At 39.8% G+C, this 23,940-nt stretch overlaps 1 protein-coding gene across 2 annotated transcripts in view; it reads left to right on the plus strand.

Moving 5' to 3' along the window:
* The window catches only part of EML4 (EMAP like 4), a 148,635-nt gene extending 126,595 nt beyond the window's left edge, over positions 1-22,040 (plus strand). Inside the window, exons 19-23 of one of the 2 annotated variants that reach the window (XM_008162201.3) lie at positions 182-279; positions 14,798-14,885; positions 15,319-15,417; positions 18,468-18,598; positions 19,273-22,040. In XM_008162201.3, coding sequence (XP_008160423.1) covers positions 182-279; positions 14,798-14,885; positions 15,319-15,417; positions 18,468-18,598; positions 19,273-19,746 — 890 coding nt within the window. In that variant the 3' untranslated portion in view covers positions 19,747-22,040. The remainder of the gene's footprint in view (positions 1-181; positions 280-14,797; positions 14,886-15,318; positions 15,418-18,467; positions 18,599-19,272) is intronic. The other variant, XM_054727897.1, reaches the window with a different exon arrangement.
* Positions 22,041-23,940: the final 1,900 nt, after the last annotated feature.

Consider the following 23,940-nt stretch of genomic DNA (forward strand, 5'->3'; position numbering starts at 1 on the left):
TTTTTTAAACTATAGTCCGGCCCTCCAACGGTCTGAGGGACAGTGAACTGGCCCCCTGTTTAAAAAGTTTGAGGACCCCTGACTTAGACCCATAAAAGCTGGTTAACCTCCGTGGGGCCAGATTGTAGCTATATCAGTGTAGCTATTTCTCTAGTCAACACTCTTTCTTGCTTCATTCTAGATGGCACCTGCCTGGCTGTAGGATCTCACGACAACTTTATTTACCTCTATGTAGTCTCAGAAAATGGAAGAAAATATAGCAGATCTGGAAAGTGCACTGTAAGTAGAGAAGTAAGATAAATTGTGAGACTGTTGGAAATTTTTACTTGTGTTAAAAAGAGTTAAATGTTTACATTGATGTATCTGTTGTTTTCTGCCCTTTAAACTTTAATCTCTAGCTTTGAAAACTGAGATTACCTGACAGCAGAATATTACAGTTCCCTGTGTACTCTAGAAAGCTTTCTCCTTTTTTTAAAATTAAATATTGTTGAGAATATTACATATGTCCCCCTTCACCCCCCCCCCCCCCATTGACCCCTTCTAGCCTGTCCCCATCCCCCTTCCCAGGCCTTCACCACGCTATTGTCTGTGTCCATGGCTTATGCATATATGCATATGAGTTCTTTGGTTGATCTCTTCCCATCCACCGCCACCTTCCCTCAGATATTCCACAGTCTGTCCCATGCTTCTATGTCTCTGGATCTATTTTGTTCATTAGATTCCACATATGAGTGAGATCATGTGATACTTGTCTTTCTCTCACTGGCTTATTTCACTTAGCAAAATACTCTCCAGGCCCCTCCTTGCTGTCTCAAAGAGTAAGAGATCCTTTTTGACTGCTGCATACTATTCCATGGTGTAAATGTACCACAACTTTTTTATCCACTCATCTACTGATGGACACTTGGGCTGTTTCCAGATCTTAGGTATTGTAAATTGCGCTATGAATGTAGGGGTGCTTACGTTCTTTCTTATTGGTGTTTCAGGTCTCTTAGGATATATTCCTAGAAGTGGGGTCACTGGGTCATATGACAGTTCCATATTTAATTTTTTTAGGAAAGTCCATACTGTTTTCCATAATAGCTGTACCAGTCTGCATTCCCACCAGCAGTGTACTAGGGTTCCCTTTTCTTCACATCCTTGTCAACACTTGTTATTTGTTGATTTATTGATGGTAGCCATTCTGACAGGTGTGAGGTGATACCTCATTGTCATTTTAATTTGCATCTCTGTGATGTCAGTGACTGAGTATTTTTTCATATGATTCTTGGCCATCTGTATGTCTGCTTTGGAGAAGTGTCTGTTTAGGTCCTTTGCCCATTTTTTAAATTGGATTGTTTGTCTTCCTTTTGTTGTTCCTTATATATTTTGGATATTAACCCTTTATCAGATGTATCATTGCCAAATATGTTCTCCCATATAGTGGGTTCCCTTTTCATTTTGTTGGTTTCTTTTTTTTTAACATTTTATTAATTTTTTACAGAGAGGAAAGGAAAGGGATAGAGAGTTAGAAACATCGATGAGAGAGAAACATCGATCAGCTGCCTCCTGGCACGCCCCCTACTGGGGATGTGCCCGCAACCAAGGTACATGCCCTTGACCAGAATCAAACCTGGGACCTTTCAGTCCGAAGGCTGATGCTCTATCCACTGAGCCGAACTGATTAGGGCTTGTTGGTTTCTTTCGCTGTACAGAAGCTTTTTATTTTGATGTAGTCCCATTTGTTTATTTTCTTGTTAGTTTCCTTTGCCCTAGGACAGTGGTCGGCAAACTCATTAGTCAACAGAGCCAAATATCAACAGTACAACGATTGAAATTTCTTTTGAGAGCCAAATTTTTTAAACTTCTTCTAACGCCACTTCTTCAAAATAGACTCGCCCAGGCCGTGGTATTTTGTGGAAGAGCCACACTCAAGGGGCCAAAGAGCCACATGTGGCTCGCGAGCGCAGTTTGCCGACCACGGCCCTAGGAGATGCATCCGTAAACATATTGCTATGAGAGATGTCTAAGAGTTTGCTACCTGTGGTTTCTTCTAGGATTTTTATGGTTTCACGACTACTTACTAAGTCTTTTATCCATTTTGAGTTTATTCTTGTGTGTGGTGTAAGTTAGTGGTCTAGTTTCATTTTTTTGCATGTATCTGTCCAATTATCCCAATACCAATTATTGAAGAGATTGTCTTGGCTTCATTTTATACTCTTGCTTCCTTTTCCTTTGCCAAATATTAATTTGAGTGTAATGGCTTGGGTTGATTTCTGGGGTCTCTCTTCTGTGCCATTGAATTATATGTCTATTCTTGTGCCAGTACCAGGCTGTTTTGATTACAGTGGCTTTGTAGTATAACTTGATATCTGGTATTGTATTTGTTGTTTTCTCAGGATTGGTGCAGCTATTCGGGGTCTTTTCTGGTTCTATATTTGGAGCATTTGTTCTAGATCTATGAAATATGCCTTTGGTATTTTAATAGGGATTGCATTGAATCTGTAGATTGCTTTGGGATGTATGGACATTTTAATGATGTAATTCTACCAATCCATGAACATGGTATAGTCTCCCACTTGTTTATGTCTTCCTCTATCTCTTTTTTTTTTTCAATGTCCTGTATTTTTCCAAGTACAAGTCTTTTACCTCCTTGGTTAAGTTTATTCACCAAGTATAATAATTTTTTTGTTGCAATGGTAAATGAGATTATTTAGGTTCTCTTTCTGACAATTCATTATTTTTTTTTTTAATATATTTTATTGATTTTTTACAGAGAGGAAGAGAGAGGGATAGAGAGTTAGAAACATCGATGAGAGAGAAACATCGATCAGCTGCTTCCTGCATACCCCCTACTGGGGATGTGCCCGCAACCAAGGTACATGCCCTTGGCCGGAATCGAACCTGGGACCCTTGAGTCCACAGGCTGACGCTCTTATCCACTGAGCCAAACCGGTTAGGGCGACAATTCATTATTGGTGTATAAAAATGCCGTCAATTTCTGGGTGTTAATTTTGTATCCTGCTACATTGCCGAATTCCTTTATTAAATCTAGTCGTTTTTTGTTGGAATCTTTAGGGTTTTCTGTGTACAATATCATGTCATCTGCGAATAATGAGAGTTTTACTTCCTCCTTTCCAATTTGGATGCCTATTATTTCTTCTTTTGTCTGATCCCTGTGGATAGGACTTCAGTACTATGTTGAATTAGAGTGGTGAAAGCAGACATCCCTATCTTGTTCCTATTCTTAGGGGAAATGGTTTTCATTTTTGCCCATTAAGTATGATGTTGGCTTTAGGTTTGTCATATATGGCCTTTATTATGTTGAGATATGATCCCTCTATTCCCACTCTGCTGAGAGTTTTTATCAAAAATGGGAGTTGGGTTTTGTCGAATGCTTTTTTTGCATCTATGGATAGGATCATGATTTTTTTTTTTTAATTTGTTTGTGATGTATCATGTTTATTGATCTGCGAATATTGTACCAGCCTTGCATCCCTGGAATAAATTCCACTTGGTCATGGTGTATGATCTTCCTAATGTATTGCTGGATCTGATTTGCTAACATTTTGTTGAGGATTTTAGCATCTATGTTCATTGGGAATATTGGCTTGTAGTGTCTTTATCTGGTTTTAGAATTAGGATAATGCTAGCCTCATAAAAAGAGTTTGGAAGTATTCCTTCCTCTTGAATTTTTTGGAATAGTTTGAGGAGGATAGGTGTTAGTTGTTCTTTGAAGATTTGGTAAAACTCCCTATGAAGCCATCCAGACCAGGAGACTAGGGCTTTTGTTTGCTGGGAGTTTTTTGTTTTTATTACTATTATTATTACTACAGGTTTTCTGATTCTTCCTTGATTCCGTTTTGGGAAATTGTTTTTGTGGTGTGTTTTTAGGAATTTGTCCATTTCAGCTACATTGTCCAGCTTGTTGGCATGTAGTTGTTCATAATATTTTCTTACAACCCTTTGCATTCTGTGGTGTCAGTTGTTACTTCACCACTTTCATTTCTGATTTTATTTATTTGGGTCCTCTCTCTTTTGTTTCTTGATGAGTCTGGCTAACAGTTCATCAATCTTGTTTATCTTTTCGAAGAACCACCTCTTGGTTTCATTGATATTTTTGTATTTTTTTTTTTTTTTTAGCCACTATCTCATTTATTTATGCTCTAGTCCTTATTATTTCCTTCCTTCTACTTACTCTGTGCTTTTCTTGTTCTCTTTCTAATTCTTTAAGTTGTAGGGTTAAAATAGTTTATTATTAATTTTTCTTGTTTTTTGAGGTAGGCCTGTAGTGCTATGAACTTCCCTCTCAGGACTGTTTTCACTGTGTCCCAGCTTTCTCTTTTTGATGGGAGTTTAATACTTATCTGTCTATAAGTTTAAGAAACCCTTAGAATCTTTCTATTAGAAACCCTTAGAATAACACATTTTGAAAATGGAATGAGTCAGAAATGAAACAGTCACTCACTTTTAACCCAAATGTCCCATGTTCCTGCCCACCCTGGCATCCTGTATCACCTCTCTGCTGCTAAACTAATTTATATAAATATTTGTCTGCATTAAGAGAATTAACAAACGTTTTCTTTAATTTGTTACCATTTCAGATTGACAAGTTTATCACTTTAAGATGAAGATTAGATTCAATTTTTTAAATATACTGAGTACTTGCTTACCTTATGGCAGGTACTCTGCTAATGAGATAAATGTTCCAGGTACTGGGAATATATGTAAGATTTGTTCCTTGTCCTAAAGAAGTACACATTTGAGCTGAGGACATGAGGAGAAAGGCACTAGTACACATAATATAGTTAAAGGTACAGACTTGGAATCAGACTACAGGTTTGAATTCTTATTTCACCACTTATAAGCTAATGTGTCCTTGGACAAGGTCTTCTCACCTATAAGATGAGGATAATAGTTTCTGCTTCACTGGATTAAAACAAGTTAATGCATATAAAATACTTAGAATAGTGCTTGGCACATATATGTTAACTATTGTTTTCATAGAAAATGAGGTAGCTTGATATGTATGGTGTCAGGAGATTAATTTAGGATTAGCAAATCACTTGAATTAACGATTATTTGCACAGATTCTCTAGCAGCCTTTATCACAAAATAGTTTCAGGGTAATGAAAGAATTCATTTTTCTTTTCTTAATAAGCAAAACCTAGGCCATTTACTTTTTGAAGAAGAAACATATTTTTACATATTTTGTATCATGTGCTAAAAATCAACCTATAATCTGGTCTACAAGCAACCTCAAAGTTTTAGAATTCATCCAAAATATTTGTGTTTGCCTTGACAGCAATTATGAATCATTTCTATTAATTTATTTAAATCTTTTAGTCAGTTTATATTTACTTATATACATATATATATATTTTTATTTTTTTAATTTATTTCAGAGAGGGAGAGAGACATAGAAACATAAGTGGTGAGAGAGAATCATTGATTGGCTGTCTCCTGCATGCCCCACACTGGGGATCGAGCCTGCAACCGGGGCATATGCCCTGACTGGGAATCCAACTGTGACCTCCTGGTTTGTAGGTCAACCACTGAGCCAAGCCAGCCAGGCTCAATTTATTATTTTAATATTTGTGATATCTAATCTAATAATAGACAAATATGCAAATTGACCACACCTCCGACACACCCACAAGCCACGCCCACCATCCAATCAGAGCGAGTATGCAAATTAACCCAAACCTAGATGGCTACAGCCACAGAGAGCAAGGTTTCCTAGGTAACAGAGGAAGCCAAGCTTTCTGCCAGCCATTGCAGGCCTAAGCCTCCACTCAAGCTACTAAGTTTCAATTATAGAAGGTAAACAAATTCAAACAAATGGCAGCAGAATGGAGCTTGAGAGAGCAGGCCAGGGTTGCCGCCGGCAACAGGGGAAGCAAAGCTTTCCACACACCCTGGCCAGGCCCACCCGCTTAAGGCAACAAAGTTTCAATTATAACCCCAACACAAATGGCTTCCGGCCTCGGAGGGAGCCCCAGGCTTGGCTCTGCTCCAGGCTACAAAGTTTCAATTGTAGAAGGAAAATAAATTCCAGATACCAGGGCCTCCGCTTGCGTTACCAGGGGGCGTGGCCGGCCTGCAAACCACCACAGGCCCCTCGCTCAGGCCGCCCCATGCCCCCAGGGTACCCCACCCTGATCCGGGACACCCTTCAGGGCAAACCAGCTGGCCCCCACCCCTGTACCAGGCCTCTATCCTCCTAATAAAAGAGTACTATGCAGACTGATCATCACTGCAACACACAATATAGCTGCCCCCATGTGGTCAAAGATCCTGCCCCCATGTGGACACAAGATGGCCACCACAAGATGGCCAGCAGGAGAGGGCAGTTGGGAGGCACCCGGCCTGCAAGGGAGGGCAGTTGAGAGGGACCAAGCCTGCAAGGGAGGGCAGTTGGAGGTGATCAACCCTGCAGGAGAGGGCAGTTAGGGGTGACCAGGCTGGCAGAGGAGGGAAGTTGGGGGCAAACAGGCTGGCAGCAGAGTGGTTAGGGGGTGATCAGGCTGGCAGGCAGAAGGGGTTAGGGGCAATCAGGAAGGCAGGCAGGCAAGCAGTTGGGAGCCAGCAGTCCTGGATTGTGAGAGGGATGTCCAAGGATCGGGCCTAAACGGGCAGTCGGACATCCCTTGAGGGGTCCCAGATTGGAGAGGATACAGGCTGGGCTAAGGGACAACCCCCCTCCGTGCACGAATTTCGTGCACCGGGCCTCTAGTAGAATAATAACACTTCATTATACAACATGATTAAATAAAATGTTCCACTGAAAGGAATTTTCAGATTACCAAAGTTTTCCTTAATTTTTACCTCAGCTTTTTTATAAAGTCCATGTCTTCAATAAACAGACTATCAAATATAATTTAATCTTGTAGTATCATAAAATTTTATAGGTAGCACATACTTAACTCAGCCCTAATTTTATGGATGAAGATACTGAGTTTTGAGGAGATAAATGACTTGTTGGTCACATACTGATATAGTGGTAGATGTGGGACCTGAATTCTATTCTCGTCGTAGTAGAGCAAACTTTCTCATGTATGATAATGCCTAGATTTTTCAATATGTATATTGGACTGTGCTCTTACAGCACAACTGATTCAGAAATGAAGCAGCAATGCGTAACATTGGATGAGAATGACCTTGGAAGTGTTAAAAAATGGCAGGCTTATCAGTTACATGAGACTTGGCCTTCTCTGATTGGGCAGCTTTTATCTTTTGAGCATTTCAAAGGATTATTTTGAGATATCCCTAGGAACTGTTAAAGTTTATAGTACTGTTTGAGGCTGTAATGAAAGGTTCAGTTACTCCGCTTTTCTAATTATCTTCTGTTTTGTCTTTGCTCCCAGCTGTCGCTTCTTAATGTCTGTTTCCACCAGCTGGTCTCACAGTTTCAAGGTCACTTCTCTTATCTGTTGTCTGCTATAAGACAGACAAAACTGGGCTAATGCTGGCTCTGCCACTTATTAATTTGACTTTAGGAAAGTTAATTAACTTCTATGAGTCTTAATACCATTATCTTAAAATTGGAGATTTTAATAGTTCCTACTTTATGGGATTGTTTCCAAGATTAGGTCTTTGTTAAGATGTGGCTACTGGAGCTACTCTTGGCGTTCCAAGTACAAATGCTATTTTGTTTTATTTCCAATATTTTCCTGTTAGGAGTCAGCATTTAAGTGACCACCATAGCCACAGAAACATATTTAGAATTTCAGAATATGTCCCTCTGATAAATTGTAACCAGGAGAGGAGCTTGTCCCTCTTCACAGCATCATGTTCTGTGGGCATGTCAGTTGGGAAGATGACCAGCACCCAAGCACATGAAGAAGCACTTATTGGAGGAGGGCAGTTGGCCAGTCAGTGGTGTGCTTGAGGAGGTCATTACAGGCCAAGGCCTTGCTTGCAGTCTCATAAGCTGAGAAACAAGACAAGATCATTTTAGAAAGATGGACTTACACCATCCAAGTTCTCCAAAGCTGGTGTCCAAAACATCAGTTTATAACAGGAACTGTAACTGGCAAGGTAACTGAATCCTAGTTTCCTCTGATCAATCAAATTTTCTTTCTATAAGCAAGCCTCAGGACTCCAAGTCATAAGCAGAATGCCAGTTTATTCATTTAAAGTAAAATACATAAATGCCAAGGGGACAGGATGTGAGGATCCTCACTCACTTCCCTTTAAGCCAAATCATTTGGTTTGCCCTGCCAAGGCATTAGGGGTGAGTTAATTAAATGTTTGACCAAATATAGCAGGCTAATTTTTAAGTTGATCATTTTGAATGGCCCACAAATGATGTTATAAATATCTAAATGGCCCTTGGCAGAGAAAAGGTTCCCACCCCTGCAAGCAAAAGAGTGCATATGAAATCTGAGTATAATCAGAAGGTGAGTGAGCTCACAGTAGAGTGAGAGCTGCCACGGGGACTGGTCTTGGTTGCGGTCCCTCCGCTCTGGACATTAGGTGGGTACTGCCCACATTTGCCTCTGTGGCTCCTCTTTCGTTGCAGACCACCGTCCCCACACCCCTACTTGAATGATACCGTCTTTGGGTAGATTCATACATGCAGTCAGATTGTACTTTAGACTTGCCGGCTTTGGAGCTATTATGACTCTTCTTTGCTTTTTTTTCTGATTTATGTTAATCCTAAAGTTGAATTCTGAGAGATTTGGGGGAGAAACCCAATTGTAGTTTCCATAAACACACAAAACTTGCTCTTCCAATTCATTGAAATGTATTTCCATTTTCTTCTGACCCCAGATATCTTTCATAATCTTCCTGAAGTTTATATCCTTACCCACTTAAAATTCCAGTATTTAGAAAAACTTATCATAAACTCTAAATTTAGAGATTTGTTGTGTATTCCCTCTTCTAGGTATTCTTTAGAAATGTTGTCTGACCTTACTTAGAATCATAAATTTTTAAGCATATAAAGGGCAGAAGAGAGCATTATCTTGTCAACATCCTCATTTGGTGAATAAGAAAAGTGAAGCAACTATAGCAGGAGCTCATTTATCACAGTCCTTTGTTTTGTGTCCTAACCCTGCTGAGCAAGCCAATCTGAATTAACACAATTACGTTGTAGTATAAGTACATGCATAAACTAAGTAGTCTCTAAAAGTGATACAGACTGAGTTAAAACTTTGATGTGTCTATGTTTAATCCTTGGAACTCTGGAAAACCTCAGCGTATCCTAGAGAGTTTAGCTGAACACATTGGTTTCATCTTTTTCACTTATCATGCCACTTCCCTTTTCTCTCTCCCATTTCTAAACCCTTGCATTTAGTTCTAAGACAATCTTTGTCTTGTTAGGAGCAAATAAAAAAATAGGAGCAGTAGAAACGAGGACATTCATCTTTTAGGTAGAGCACAGCTCAGTATTTGCTTTTACAGATTAGTGCTCACATGTGCTGCCTCAAAGGTTTATGTTAAGAGTGAATGAACATATTTTCTGCTGAAGCTGCTCTTGTACTTGCTGTTACTGGCAAATGATGCCTTCTCACAAGCACACACATCAGGTTTGTTTACTGTACGTGACGGCCCGGCCCAGTGATCTTCCAAGAAATATTTGCTCTTTGTGAACCTGGCCTCTGTAAGTCGGCTGAGGAGTTGAAGGGAAGAGAGGTGAGTGGAGCCATCCTGTGAACTCGTCCTCTATGCCAGCCTTTCACTTCCGGTCCTGTGGCTGCCTCTGCCCTCTCACTTCCGAGGGTATCCCTGGGAGCACGCTATCTTCAAACCTCCCTCCAGCACACACTCCAAACCTCCATGGCCTCCTCTGTGGCATTTCGTTTCTCTTATTACATCATGTAATTTAGAAGGACCTTTTTAATTTCACTTCCCATGAGAACTTCCATCTTCATAGTGTTTAGTAAATATTTTAAAAAGTGGTTTGACTAAATTATAGGATTCATGAGTTCATGATTGTATCCTATATTCACTGTGTAAGCAGTTTGATTTTGTAACTGCTGCTATAGAAATCCTTTTAAGGCTTTGGATTTAGAAGCTTTTTTTACTTTGTTTCCTGCAAAGCCCTAGGATTTGGGGTTGGGGTTGGGGGGTGGGGCTCACATGGATCTGATTTTATTTGCTTTACATACTGGGCTTCTCAAGTATGATTTAATATGACAGAAGGGTTTTAGAGCTAAAAAGAACTTAAAGACTGCTGGTTAATGTTCTCAAAGATCCCTGAGTCTTTTGCATTTCGAGTGTTGTGAGGTTTTAGTTCTATTCCTTTCCATACAGTGTTTCTTGACCTCAGCCTTTCCTGTACTGTTTTACAGAAAATGTACTGAAAAGTTCCTTAATTACTTATAAATTCCTTTTTTTTAATGCTACTTTTACATTGCTTTCTGCTCGTCATCAGTGTTACAGAAATGAGTGAGAGATCAGCATGATTTCAGTGCTGGGTTTAATTTGGTCCAGAATCATCATCTGATCTGGGTTTGAACTCTGGCTCCAATACTTTTTTGTTTTTTAATATACTTTTATTGATTTCAGAGAGGAAGGGAAAGAGAGAGAGAAACATCAATGATGAGAGAGGCCCTACTAGGTTTGGTTCAGTGGATAGAGTGTGGGCCGAGTTTGATTCTAGTCAAGAGCACATATCTTGGTTGCAGGCTCCTCCCCAGCCCGTGCCCTGGTCAGGGCTTGTGCAGGAGGCAACTAATCAATATGTTTCTCTCACATCAGTGTTTCTGCCTTTCCCTCTCTCTCCCACTCTCCCTAAAAACCAATGGAAAAATATCCTTGGGCGAGGATTAACAGCAACAACAAGAAAGATGAGAGAGAATTATTGATCAGCTGCCTCCTACATGCTCCACACTGGGGATCGAGCCTGCAACCTGGGCAGGTGCCCTGACCAGGAATCAAACCATGACCTCCATGTTCATAGGTTGACGCTCAACCACTGAGCCACGCCAGGCGGGCTGGCTCTATTTCTTTATGTGACTTCAGAAGTTACTTCACTTCTCCGCCTACTTCATTAAGGTTGCTATGAGATTTAGAGCTGATAGTGTACGTAAGGAACTTAAACTTAATGCCCTAAGCATAGAAAGTAAATCTCAGGTAGCATTATTCTCGGTAACTAGATGAGCCCTGGGTTGTACCTAGGGGTGTTTTTGACATGAATTTAACATAAATATATGAAAGTTCAAAATTATTTTCTAATTACGGACAATTGTGTATTTTCTTTGAAAGAGTTTAGTTGTTCTGATTGACCTAAAGGTTCTATTCTGTGTGCAGTAGAATTGAGATTATTTTATTGTGCACCTCAGTGCAGCGTTGGCTTTTTGCCTCAAATTCCTGTGTACTTTCTAACACTGTGGTTCAAAGACCTGAACCTAGCAGACACAGTGTATCGAAGTTGCAGTGATGTATTAAAAATCAAAAGCATTATAAAATCTGTTAGGATAGGCAAGCAGTGCTGGTAAAAGTAAGTGTTCTTTATGCCAGGACTGTGGTCATTGAAAATACTTATAAGCTGTTCTGAAGGAGTACAATGTTGGGTGACTTCCAGAATATTCTTTGGAGATAGGAGTGTTTTAGGACAGCAGTCACCAACCTTTCAGACCTCACGGACAAGAAGACTTTTTAACTGTCTACCTAGAAATCTCCAAGAAAATAATCCATTACACTGATCAGTATTTCAACAAGGCAGTAAGTAGGATTCAGTATTACTAATAACAGGAATTATAAAGTTGTCAGGGACTCAGGATCCTTCTTTCTTTCTACTCCATCATCCTCAATAAGATGCTGGGACTCCAGTCATCACATCCCAGTTGCAGGAAGAAAGGAACAGAGTAAGGGAAGAAAAGGCCCTCCTCCTGCTAAGTCAGTTCTCTGAAAATTTTCCTGGAAGCCCCACTCAATGACTTTTGCCACCTCTGGCTGCAAAAGAGTTTAGGAAATAGTGCCTTAGCTGGGCACGTAAGGAAAGGGCAGACTGGATTAAATAAGCAACTCTCAGTCTACACTCTAAAGATCAGCTTTCTCTCAAACCAGCAAAAGCACATCAAAACTACAGTGGAGGAAACCCCTATTAGCAAGAGCAACAGAAACCTTAGATGCTTTGTAAATAAATGTAGCAAGGAAAGCACAGGAAGCTAAGTAAAACATGGCTGAAAGACAAAACAGAACTATAAAAATAGAGACATGTTTCTAGATGAAAACACTTGATAAAAATGTCTTTCTCTGTAAATTATTCTCTAAATTTGATGCACTCAGATTTTCAACATATTTATGAGCTTGATAAAATGGTTCTGAAAGTCATCTGAAACTTTCCACATACCACAAAACTATCACAGTTGGCTGGGAATAGGCAAACAGACTAATGGAATAGAAAGAAGAATCCAGAAACATCTCTGCTTATGTGGAAATTTGCTAGGTAATAAAAAAGATATCTGAAATCAGTAGAGAAAGAATGAACTGTTCTCTACCTGTGTTATCTAGCATCGCAGCTACTAACCACAACTTTCTGCTTATGAAATTAAGCATAGTTCAGTTCCCTGGAGTACTGGCCACATTCTGAGCACTCAGAGGCTACAGATGGCTAGTTGCTGCTGCATTACACGGCACAGAAACATTTTCATCGCTGTGGAAAGTTCCACTGGACAGCATCGTCGTGGATGGTGAGGGGGCACCTGGATACCTACTAAGGAAAGTAGATCCCTAACTCTGGGCTTTGGTACGGTTGCAACCACTGAGTAGATGATCCTCCATGCCATTAACTAAGTTTTGGCTAAAATATTTGGTTTTTCTGTAGTAATATTTTTGGGCTTCGTCATATGTGACTATTAATTGTAGTCACATCACTCAGCCAGTTAATGGCAGGAATGAAGGTGCCAGCTTAGAAATACTCCGTTTCTTTGTAAGGAGGTGTGCAGGGTCTTGCTCCCAACTGTCTCTGGCCTCGCGGTGATGTGTGAGGCTCTTGGCCCACGAGCTGTGCAGGTACCTTCCGTGACCTGTGAGCTGAGTGGGCAGGGACACGCTGATTTTGAGAATACTTTACATTGATTTGCCTTCTAAATATGTTCTGTGTCCAACATAGATGTGAGTTACATGAATATTATGTATACATACAATGCTTTTGGTCTTTGAGTAATGCTATTAAAGAGGTTCAGGTAATTTTTATATACTTCTGCATTAGGATGAGTAGTTCTTGGGCAACAATTCTTTGCCAGGACTGATCTGGTTAAACCCTTCACTCACGTCGCAGTTTTCTTCTCCTGGAAGCATGGCTTCTACAGATGCCAGAGCAAGGCATCCGATTCATGTGACCTGAAAGGGTGTGTGTGAACGCTGTCCTGCTGTATTCAGGACACATCCAGCAACCACGTGTCTTTCTGGCTTTGAAAACTGCTTTCTTACTAAGTTGGTAGGCCTGTGTGCCTAGCAAGTGGTTCCCAATCTGTTTTTCAGTATACCACTTCAGGAAACTTCTTTAGCTTTCAAATTTAAATATAATTTAAATTTATTTAAATATATATATTTGCCATGCAGCGCTGTAGGGAGATCGGAGCTCCAGAGAGGTTTTAGGACATGTCATTAGATTTCAGAAGGGTAAGAGAATAATTAGAATACTTTGTATAAATCATTAAAAACTATGCCTAAAGTATTTTAAATTTATTAACTTAAAAAATAAAACCACTGCGGGCACATCCCCAGTAGGGGGTGTGCAGGAGGCAGCTGGTCGATGTTTCTCTCTCATCGATGTTTCTAGCTCTCTAACCCTCTCCCTTCCTCTCTGTAAAAAATCAATAAAATATATTTTAAAATAAATAAATAAATAAATAAAAAATAAAACCACATGCACTGAAAGCTAGTAATTGAAAAAGTACATTATAAATTAAGTATGTTTTACCATAGACTGTAAGAGATGAAAAGTGATTTTGAGTCTCCATCAACTTTGGTAAACCGATAAGACCTATGTGATTTATCTGAAGTAGTTTATTGGAAATCAGCTGCGTATATGTGATGCCAACAAAATAACAGCATTTAGGAGGTTTTCAGTTCCCATAGTATTAGTAAAACCTAAGCAGAAAAAGATCACTGTCTTCCTGTTTAAGGAATGTTGTAAGGAGTCAGGTGACTATATTGGATCCAGCTGTTCTGAAGGAGTACAATGTTGGGTGACTTCCAGAATATTCTTTGGAGATAGGAGTGTTCTAGGACAGCAGTCACCAACCTTTCAGACCTCACGGACCACCGGTTGGCCACCACTGTTCTAGGAGTCTGTTGTATGTGTGTCTGTGGGATGTGCCTTGGATACTCAAGAAGCAGCCCAGGAAAATGGTACTCTGTGAACAACCTGGGACCAATACTTCATTCTCAGAAATGAAGTGACTCTAACAGGGACTCAGTGATCTGAAATATGGCCTGAGGGTATGGTACCTGTCACAGTGTCCTTTAGGGCACATGTTTTCAATCTTTCTTGGAAGTCCCTAACAGATAAATAGTTGCTGGTATCTAAGAGGAGAGGCCAACAGGATACTCCCAAGTTCCCAGTCCTCACCATTTCCACTGTGGTGAGACCTCTTTAGCTTGAGTTCTGCTTGAACTCTTCACGTATCAGTGGCATCTTCGCATACCTGCATCTTTGGCTCCCAACGAGAGAGAGTGAAAAGGGACTAAAGAGCTGCTGTGAGCCCTGTTCAGTTCCACAGGTTGTGATACTGCTCTCTATACATTAGGAATTCCAGGTTGAATGGCTACTCAGAAAACAGTATTGGCTAATTATTGAACTTTTTATTATTCAAACTCTACATGCTTTCTAATAGGTGATCTATCTACTGTTTCCTAGGGACATTCCAGCTATATCACACACCTTGACTGGTCCCCAGACAACAAGTATATAATGTCTAACTCGGGAGACTATGAAATATTGTACTGTAAGTATGAATGATCATGTGTGGCTGAGGGTGTCTGCCAGGGGCACTAATGAGCGGGCTGTGTGCAATCTGAATTGTGTGGAGCATGCGTGTTGGCCTCTCTAGCCTGATAGCATATGTTACTCTGAGCTAAGGAATGAGAATCTCAAATGTGCTTCACTTCTCCAAAAAAGGAATGAGTTAATTTAAATGTGCAGACATGTCGTAAGAAATCAACTCAGCGAGATTGATGCTGCTCTGAATGGTTTTGTATTTACTCTTTCTGGAGATAGGAAAAGTGTTTTAAAGTAAACTCTTTTTTTTTTTTTTTCTTTTTAAATGTGTCTTAATGTTTTTCAGTGTATGGATTATAAATCCAAGTAAACGTGGCTAGTTTGAATCATATACATTTATACACAAACACTGATTATACTTCCTGTTTCTAAATTTAAAGGGAACATTCCAGGTGGCTGCAAACTAATCAGGAATCGATCAGAGTGTAAGGACATCGATTGGACAACATATACCTGTGTACTAGGCTTTCAAGTCTTTGGTAAGGACGTGATACCTGGTGGGAAAAGGTTGTGGGGTTTTATAGATAATTATTTGCCTGAATTCCTAAATGAAATAGTCTATATGTGTTCTTTCATGTTATCACTATCAATGCCAGAGTCAGAGAAATTAAACTGATACAAGGTTTGTTCTCTGCAGAACCCAGACTTTGGCCCTTGATAAATAAGAGAAAGGAATTTTACATAATAGCACAGATTGCCTGTCCATTTTTTTTTTCTAAGTGAAAATTGAAACTTAAATTTGTAAAGGCATTTTTATAACAGCTTTATTGAGGTATTATTCACATACTACATAGTGCACCTAAAGTGCACAATTCAGTGGTTTTAGTATATTCACAGTTGTGCTTCCATCATCACTAATTTCAGAACATTTTCATCACTCCAAAAATAAACCCTCCACCCATTCGTAGTCACTCCCACCTCCACCCCATAGCAACTACTAAAATCTATACTTCCTCTAATGATTGGTCTATTCTGGATAGAACTTATAAATGGAATCATGTGATATATGATCCATTGAAACTGGCTTTTTTTCATTTAGCGTATTTCAAGTTTCATCCGTGCTGTAGCATGGATCAGTACTTCATTTTATGGCTGAATAATAGCTGTTGTATGGATATACCACATTTTGTTTTTCCATTCATCAGTTGGACACTTGAGTTGTTTCTACTTTTCAGCTATTATAAATAACTAGAGACCCAGTGCATGAAGATTCATGCACTGGAGGGGGGCGTCCCTCAGCCCGGCCTGCCCCCTCTCACAGTCCAGGAGCCCTCAGGGACGGGAGGTGACCCGGCGATCAGGGGAAGGTGACGCCCCATCACACCTCTGCTGCTGCCACTGCCAGCAGCGCAAGTCTCAACTGGCCCTGGTTACCTAAGCCTTGGTGGATAGCCCTGGGCAGCTGAGCAGCCACCATCTGAGGCTTGCCTGCACCTCGGGCTGGCCCTGGGGGGCTGAGGGAACTGGGAGACTCTGGAGGCAGGCATGCAGAGCGGCCACCCCAGAGGGGCTGAGGGGACTGGGCACCACCATCTTTGAGTGGCAGTCAATTAGTATATCCCCTCCTTATTGGCTGTGGGTGCCGCCATCTTTGCGACGGCGTGAGGGTCAGTTAGCCTATTCCCTCTTTATTAGATAGGATGTTGCTATAAACAAGCATGTGTAAGTTTTTGAGTAAGCATGTTTTCATTTCTCTTGTATATGTACCTAGAAGTGGAATGGCAAAGTCAAATGGTAACTGTGTTTAACCCTTTGAGGAACGGCCGGACTGTTTCCCAATGTGTCTGCACCATTTACATTCCCACCAGCAGTTGGGGTGTGGCTTCTCCACATCTTGTCAGCAGTTGTTATTGTTAGTTTTTGTATGTGAATGTCCAGTTGTCCAAGCACCATTTGCTGAAATAAAAAGGCAGTTTTAGTAGATATTACTTAAAGATGAAATTTGGAGATCCTTATCTGATGTTTGGACATTCCTAGAAATCTGTACTGACAGTTTTCTAACTAAGCCTTTCCCAGTCGGTAGGTGTCCTTCTGAAAAAGTTAGAGGATAAATGGAAAAGTTAAAATAATAAAGCCGTGTTTGCAGAGAATTAAAAATAAGTGTTATACTCAGTCAATACAATAAAAAGGATGTAGCACAAATACCTAAAGCAATACCCAAATATTAATACTTTTCCTTTTAACAGTCTATCTCTGCCTTCTGAAAACAGCTCTCACATCCAGCATAAGTATAGACCTGAACACTTCTTTATGCTGTGTGCATTGGAAAAATAGTCCATTGTAGGTGCTTGTGCTAAATACAACTGCTATAGAGATGGAGAAGCCTACTAGGCTAGGAAGAAATGAAAAACAAAATAACCCTGACTGTTCCATAAACAATTTCATTTTTCTGGATGAAACTAAGGCAGTGGCCAGTAACTAATAACTTACCTAGCTATTTTAATGAAGCAATATGTAATACTTATTATTCAGAAGTGTTTCAATTTATTTTACCAAATTTACCAAACATAATTGTTCTCTAAAGTAGTGTTGAACCACAGGAGGCCAGCACTTCAACCCTATGTGTTCCATAGTTTTAACCTAATGGAATTTTGTGCTGTGTTGAACATAACCACCAATGCCTGATAAAGATTAAAATTAAGTTTGCTTATCTTTGGACATAAATAATAGTTACCAGAAATTTCTATGGGATATCAGGTAGACTAGATTCTCTGTGAGGTTTTCTTTAAAGTGCCTCTCTGTGAGAGAGGATGTAAATTTTACACAGCTTACCCAGAGTCCACTTTGAAGAATTAGTGAGTCCCACAGCTTTGTTTCTGCACCTTGCTATACGAGTCACTGAGAACTTCCCAAACTAGAAACCTGAAAAAGGAAGAGCTTATTGGTGAGTTAAAAGCTTAAAACTAAAATTACTTTAGCACCACCTGCTGGTTACTAGTGAGTACTTTTGTATCATTAAATCTTACATCATAAGGCTATTTAGATTTATAATTTTACTAGAGGCCCGATGCATGAATATTCGTGCAAGAATAGGCCTTCCTTCCCCTGGCTGCTGGCACCGGCTTCCCTCTGGGACCCGGGCCTTCGCTCTGGCCACCGCCTTCGCTCTGGCCTTGCCGCCCTCCTGTAGCTCCCTCCATCCCCCACCCGCACCCCACCCCCCCAATAGCAGGCGTCCTGCCACACCCCGGCCGCTCTGCGCCAGTGTCCCAGCCGCCACCATCTTTGTCACATCAATTTGCATATTCCCTCCTTATTGGCTGTGGGCTCTGCCATCTTTGTCACAGTGTGATGGTCAATTTGCATATTACCCTTTTATTAGATAGTATTATTAGTTAGACTTTGGGTAAAACATTTGAATAAAGTGTTGAGCCACTAAGAAATTGTAAGGGGAAAATGTTAGCAGCTAAGTTTGAACACAGATGAAAATTAGTAAGGTCCTAAAATTAAATAAACCTATGTAGCATCACAGTTATCAGTTATATTTTTCAGGCTAATTCTTCTGCACCCCTATGTTCCCATATCAAAGGTGTCTGGCCAGAAGGATCTGATGGGACAGATATCAATGCACTGGTGCGATCCCACAATAGGAAGGTGATAGCTGTTGCTGATGACTTTTGCAAAGTCCATCTGTTTCAATATCCCTGCTCCAAAGCAAAGGTAAAATTAATTTAATAAAAACTAGCATTACAGCGCCTTTTGTTTGAGGATAATTTTGTGTCAATGGCACAAAAATATTTGTAGGGTTACTAATCACTGTCCATGATACTGGGATGCACAGGGGGAGAACAGGGCCATCCATCTGTGAATGTCCAGGCATTGCTTGTCTTCCCTTTCCTCAGTAAGGACAAGAAGATAATTACAGAAGGCAGCTGATGACGGTTCATTCATTTTTGTTTATTGTGCATTTGCTTACATTTTTGGCAGTTTTAAATTTCTCCTAAACATATTTTGTTACATCTGTGATCAGCATTATAAAACTCATGAGAACTATTTCCTAAATCACCTGTAATCCTGCCAACTTAGTAAATTCTTCCCTGGCCATCCAATAGAATAGTTACTAAGTATACCAACTTTTTCTCCAAAAGAGATGGGCTTTTAGTTTTTTAACTATATAGTCTGAAGTATACATGTCTAATTGTTATGCTTTATTTCTCCTAAATAAACAGGTATTAAAGGGAAATTGCTGCTAGCTTTATTCCTCAGATTGAATGACTTGTGGCTTTGATTTCCTGTTTTACGAGCTGAATTGCCTCTTTACCTTGTCACCTCCATTGCTGTAAGCAGGCATGTAAGAATGAGTTTAATTTTCCTGTCTGATTTATTTCATATAGGCTCCCAGTCACAAGTACAGTGCCCATAGCAGCCATGTCACCAATGTCAGTTTCACTCATAATGACAGTCACCTGATTTCAACTGGTGGAAAAGACATGAGCATCATTCAGTGGAAACTTGTGGAAAAGTTGTCTATGCCTCAAAACGAGATTGTCGTGGATACTACTTTAACCAAAGCCCCCATCTCTTCCATTGAAAGTGCCATGCAATCTGATACTCCCACACCGCCTCCTTCCCAGCCCTTAAGTGAGACAGCTGAAGAAGCAAGTAGAATAAGCAATTCTCCCACACTTCTGGAGAACAACCTGGAACAGACTGTGGAGCCCAGTGAAGACCACAGTGAGGAGCAGAGCGAAGGGGGCAGTGAAGACCTCGGTGAGCCTGTTTATGAAGAGCCATCCGATGAGATGAGCCAGGAGCAGAGGGAAGCCCCTCTCACTGAGGACCAGCAAGACCCTCCACCTCTGTCCTAACACCAGGGCTTGAGTGTATGTGCTATTGAGCTAGAGTTCAGGTAACAGGACAGGAAGTGATGGAGGATCGCTGTTGACCAAGATTTTTGGTTTCCATGTGATTAGTTTTCTTCAGTAGTATCATCTTCAATCAAATGGAACCGACCTAAAGGTTCATTTCGGTGTGCGTTGAAGATGAACCAAACTTAATAGTAGGAAAGAGTGAAACGTTATGTCTCAGAAATTTACTGTGTGTGTAAGTGGTGTGATGTAAATACTGGAAGCAAAACAGCAGTTGTATTGATTTAAAACAAACCCCTTGTTATCTGAACGTGTTTTCTTCAGGAACAACCAGAGGCATCACAAATACTGTTACTCATCTACTGGCTCAGACTGCTGCTTTTCTCCTGGTGCAGAAAATAAATCAGAAAAGAAAAAAAAAAAAAAAAAGCTCCCTTACTGAGATACCCTCCTACCCCAAATGTGTAGTGGAAGTTTTTCAGTTAAGAAAAACTCAGTATTGCCACCGGCAGTGGAGTTGCCTTCTTGAATAATAATGCCATTTCCTACACGACGGTAGATAGCCAGGTCTGCTTGTTAGTCTACTCTGTAGGTGCTGCCTTTTCTGAGTCATAATGAGAAGCAGTCTCTTAATTTCTTGTGTGCGAATCTATTTTATTTTAGAACTAAGAAAGCAGTAGTTTGTTACAGAGCTTTTAATGTATATTAAACCATTGATACGCAGAAATAATGGATTCCTCCAAGGATTCCTTTACTGGCCTGAACATTTTTAAATGTTTGGCATTTGTGGGGATGTAAGGAAAAAGAAACCGCATGCCTATAAAACTAAATTGTAATTACTAGGCTAATTTTAGTTTAGACTCCAACATAATTTGTTCCCTCAATAATAGCAGAAATATAAATACAGTAAGTTTAAATGATTAAATTGGTGCTTGAAGTTTATTGGCTTAGCTGTAATTTTTACACAGATTAATTATATTGAGGGATAAGATACTCAGCAAATTGCAAATTCTTTTTTACAGAAGTGTGAATAACAGTCATAATTCTTTTTATAAATTGCGTACTTAACAGATTTGCTATATATGGTCATTTTTCTCTGGTGGAAGTTGCTATAAGCCTTGCAATTCTAATGTGGTTATCCTCTGCTAGTTTAGGCAATGCATGTATTATTATGCATTGAATAGTAGTTTTTGTTTTAAGTTTTGTCAGATGACTTTGTTTTTCTTAAGTACGTGTTTCCCTACTTTAAAAATAATTACTGACAAATATTCATTTCCTATATGTTTGTTTATACTTGGATTATAAAAAAACTGTTTTATTTTTTAACTTGCTGCAAGTTTTGATACCTTTTTTTTGTTGTTAGAATATGTTTAGAAACTTTGGATGAGTTCAGAAGTCTTAAGTATGCAAGTGTTTACGTGATTGTGCCATTCCAAAGTGCATCAGAACTGTCATTCCCTTCTAGTATCTTCTCAGGAGTAATACAAATCAGGTATTTCATCATCATTTGGTAATATACAAACTCCAGTGAATTCCCAAGGACACTCACAACATTTATATTCACGTGCTGTATGTAAGGGTGTGGGTATGTGTGAAGGGTAAGTATAGACACTTACTCTGTGTTTGTGTGTATCTCTATATAAGCAGATATACACCACATTGAAAATATTCAATGTATATCTCTAGGTGTATAGATATATGTTCGTGTGTATCTCTTTCCTTTTGTTTACAACTGTTCAAAAAAAACCTCAAAGTAGCTCTCTTCAACAGAAGAGAGGTAGATTCCAAGCAACCCCCTTTTTTTTTTCCAGTGTGTTCTGTACATAATTATCAGAGAGAGCATCAGTATCAGGCATATATATTTGCCTATTAGCAGTGGTGACTAAATTATCAGGTCAGCATGTGCTGTTCCCTACAAGAAAAATACTATGAGATGAACAAGTAGAAAAGCATTTCTTCAAGCTCTCAATGACAACCAGGGAGTTTATGTGGGGACATCAGTCACCTTTGGGGTTGCTGTGTACAACGAAGTTTATAATCGTGATACTCTTGGGTGGTAGTTTTAAGACACTACTAATACGCAGAAAGCGTTCCAGCTCTTGCTGGCAACTACTGTTTAACAGTCAATCAAATCTGTGATAATGGTTGGAAGTGGTGGGATTATGAAATTGTAGTTTTTAGAAAAACTTGTGAATGAAAATGAATCCAAGTGTTTCATGTGAAGATGTTGAGCCATTTCTATCATGCATTCCTGTCTCATGGCAGAAAATTTTGAAGATTAAAAAATAAAATAATCAAAATGTTTCATTTGTCTCTCTAAATGTACCTTACACTCTTTCTTCACTTATGTTGCTAGTTGCCATGACTGTCCCTTTATTAGAAAACATGACAATTATCAGTTGATCACAGTTGCTGTTATGGATACAACCATTCTGGTAGTAAAAAACTCCCATCTCATAATATTAGAGGAAATTACTTCTGATTTATGCTTCCATTTAATGAGGGAATAGCTTCAGTTTAATTTATTTCATGTCTATACTTTCTCTAATGTTTAACATTGGATAATCCTAGTGATCCTGATTCCACTGCCTCCCAGTATTAGCCTTTGTGAAATCCTTGAACTCAGTAGGACCGTGTATCCCCTGATTTCTCCATCTCATCCATGTTGCTTAGTGACAAGGATCCCGTGTACACCACAACCATAAATTGGCTGCTACATATTTTTCTTTTTGAAGAGGTAGAGTGAGAGTATTCCATATATTCCCCAGCTTTATAATCAAGAAATGATGGGGTATTCATCTACCTTATTCACCTTTGGTGACTGATACAGCCACGTACATATACAGGCCTATCTCGCTTTATTGCACTTTGCAGATGTTGTTTTCTGCATCAAACATCTATCAGCACAATATTCCAATAGGTTCAGATGATGCTTAGCATTTTTTAAATATCATTTTTTATACATATTGCTATTGTACACTTAGACTACAGTATAGTGTAAACATAACTTTTATACGTACTGGGAAACCAAAAAATTCATGTGCCTCGCTTTGTTGCAGTGGTCGGGAACCAAACCTTTAGTACCTCCAAGGAATGCCTGTACGAACTAACCCAGGAGAGGCTGTCCTGGGCAGGAATTCCTCTTTTACCAATTCTGAAACAAAATGCCTGATGGACACCAGACAAACCCTCTTCACCAGTGACTGAGGTGTTGGTAATATTTCTAGAAGAAATTAGGTTTCCAGCTTAAAGCTGGAACTAAAAGGAAGGAGTAAAGATAACACGTTTAGGACAAAGAAGACAGGCTGAAGAGCAGCCCCTATGCCGCCAAGCATGCCCCAAGCACCCTGGTTCATTTAGTGATGCGGGGGGTCAGTTTCCCTGTAGGCAAGGAGGTGGTTGGGAAGATGTAACCATGTTCATTTACCTAGATAAGGGCCATGCCAGGACTTCATGTTTTATAACTTTAAAGCTCACTCTTCTTCCACTTACACTGGGAGAAAGACATTCTTTAGAAACAGGTAGCAAGCGGGAAAGGATGATGGTACAGATTTAGGGAAGATAAGTGAAACAGCAGAGTGTCTGTCAGTCTCAAGCCTCAGTCCAGGAGTGGGTGAGATCGCTGCACGTCTGTCACTGTCCCAGACACCATGCCCTGCAGGAGAATCCTACTGTGTCACGGATGCCCAGGAATAAGTCTTCAAGGAGCACAGAAAGGTCATCAGTGCAGCCCTGTGTAAAGGGGCAGCCTGCTCTCACAGGAGTCTCAGATAATTTATACCTTTTGTGCTCATCAGTCCACCTTTTCCAAAGGAAACCTGAATTTCTACTCTGCCTGCATTAATAGGCCTGTACAATAACCTTAAATGCTCTGGTATAAAGAAGACAAAGAGAGAAATAATCCCAAATGGATTAAAGAATGCCTGTCTCCTAGAAATGTCTGTTTCATTTTTGTACCTGTGGGTGGCGTCCTCAGGAGACCATGGCTCACTGAACACATTGTTAGGTTCTTTCTTTTTTTTTTTTAACCAATCCAGAAGTCTAGCAGAAAATCTTTATTACCATTTCTATATCTCAAAGGACAAAAACATGAAATGGGTAAAACAAAAAAAACACCAAAGTACTCTATGTTTAAAATATAGTATATCCATATAACTAAATGCTATTCAATGATAATAGCTAACACTTAAGTGC

This window comes from Eptesicus fuscus, chromosome 16 (genome assembly GCF_027574615.1).
Source record: "Eptesicus fuscus isolate TK198812 chromosome 16, DD_ASM_mEF_20220401, whole genome shotgun sequence".
Taxonomy (NCBI): domain Eukaryota; kingdom Metazoa; phylum Chordata; class Mammalia; order Chiroptera; family Vespertilionidae; genus Eptesicus; species Eptesicus fuscus.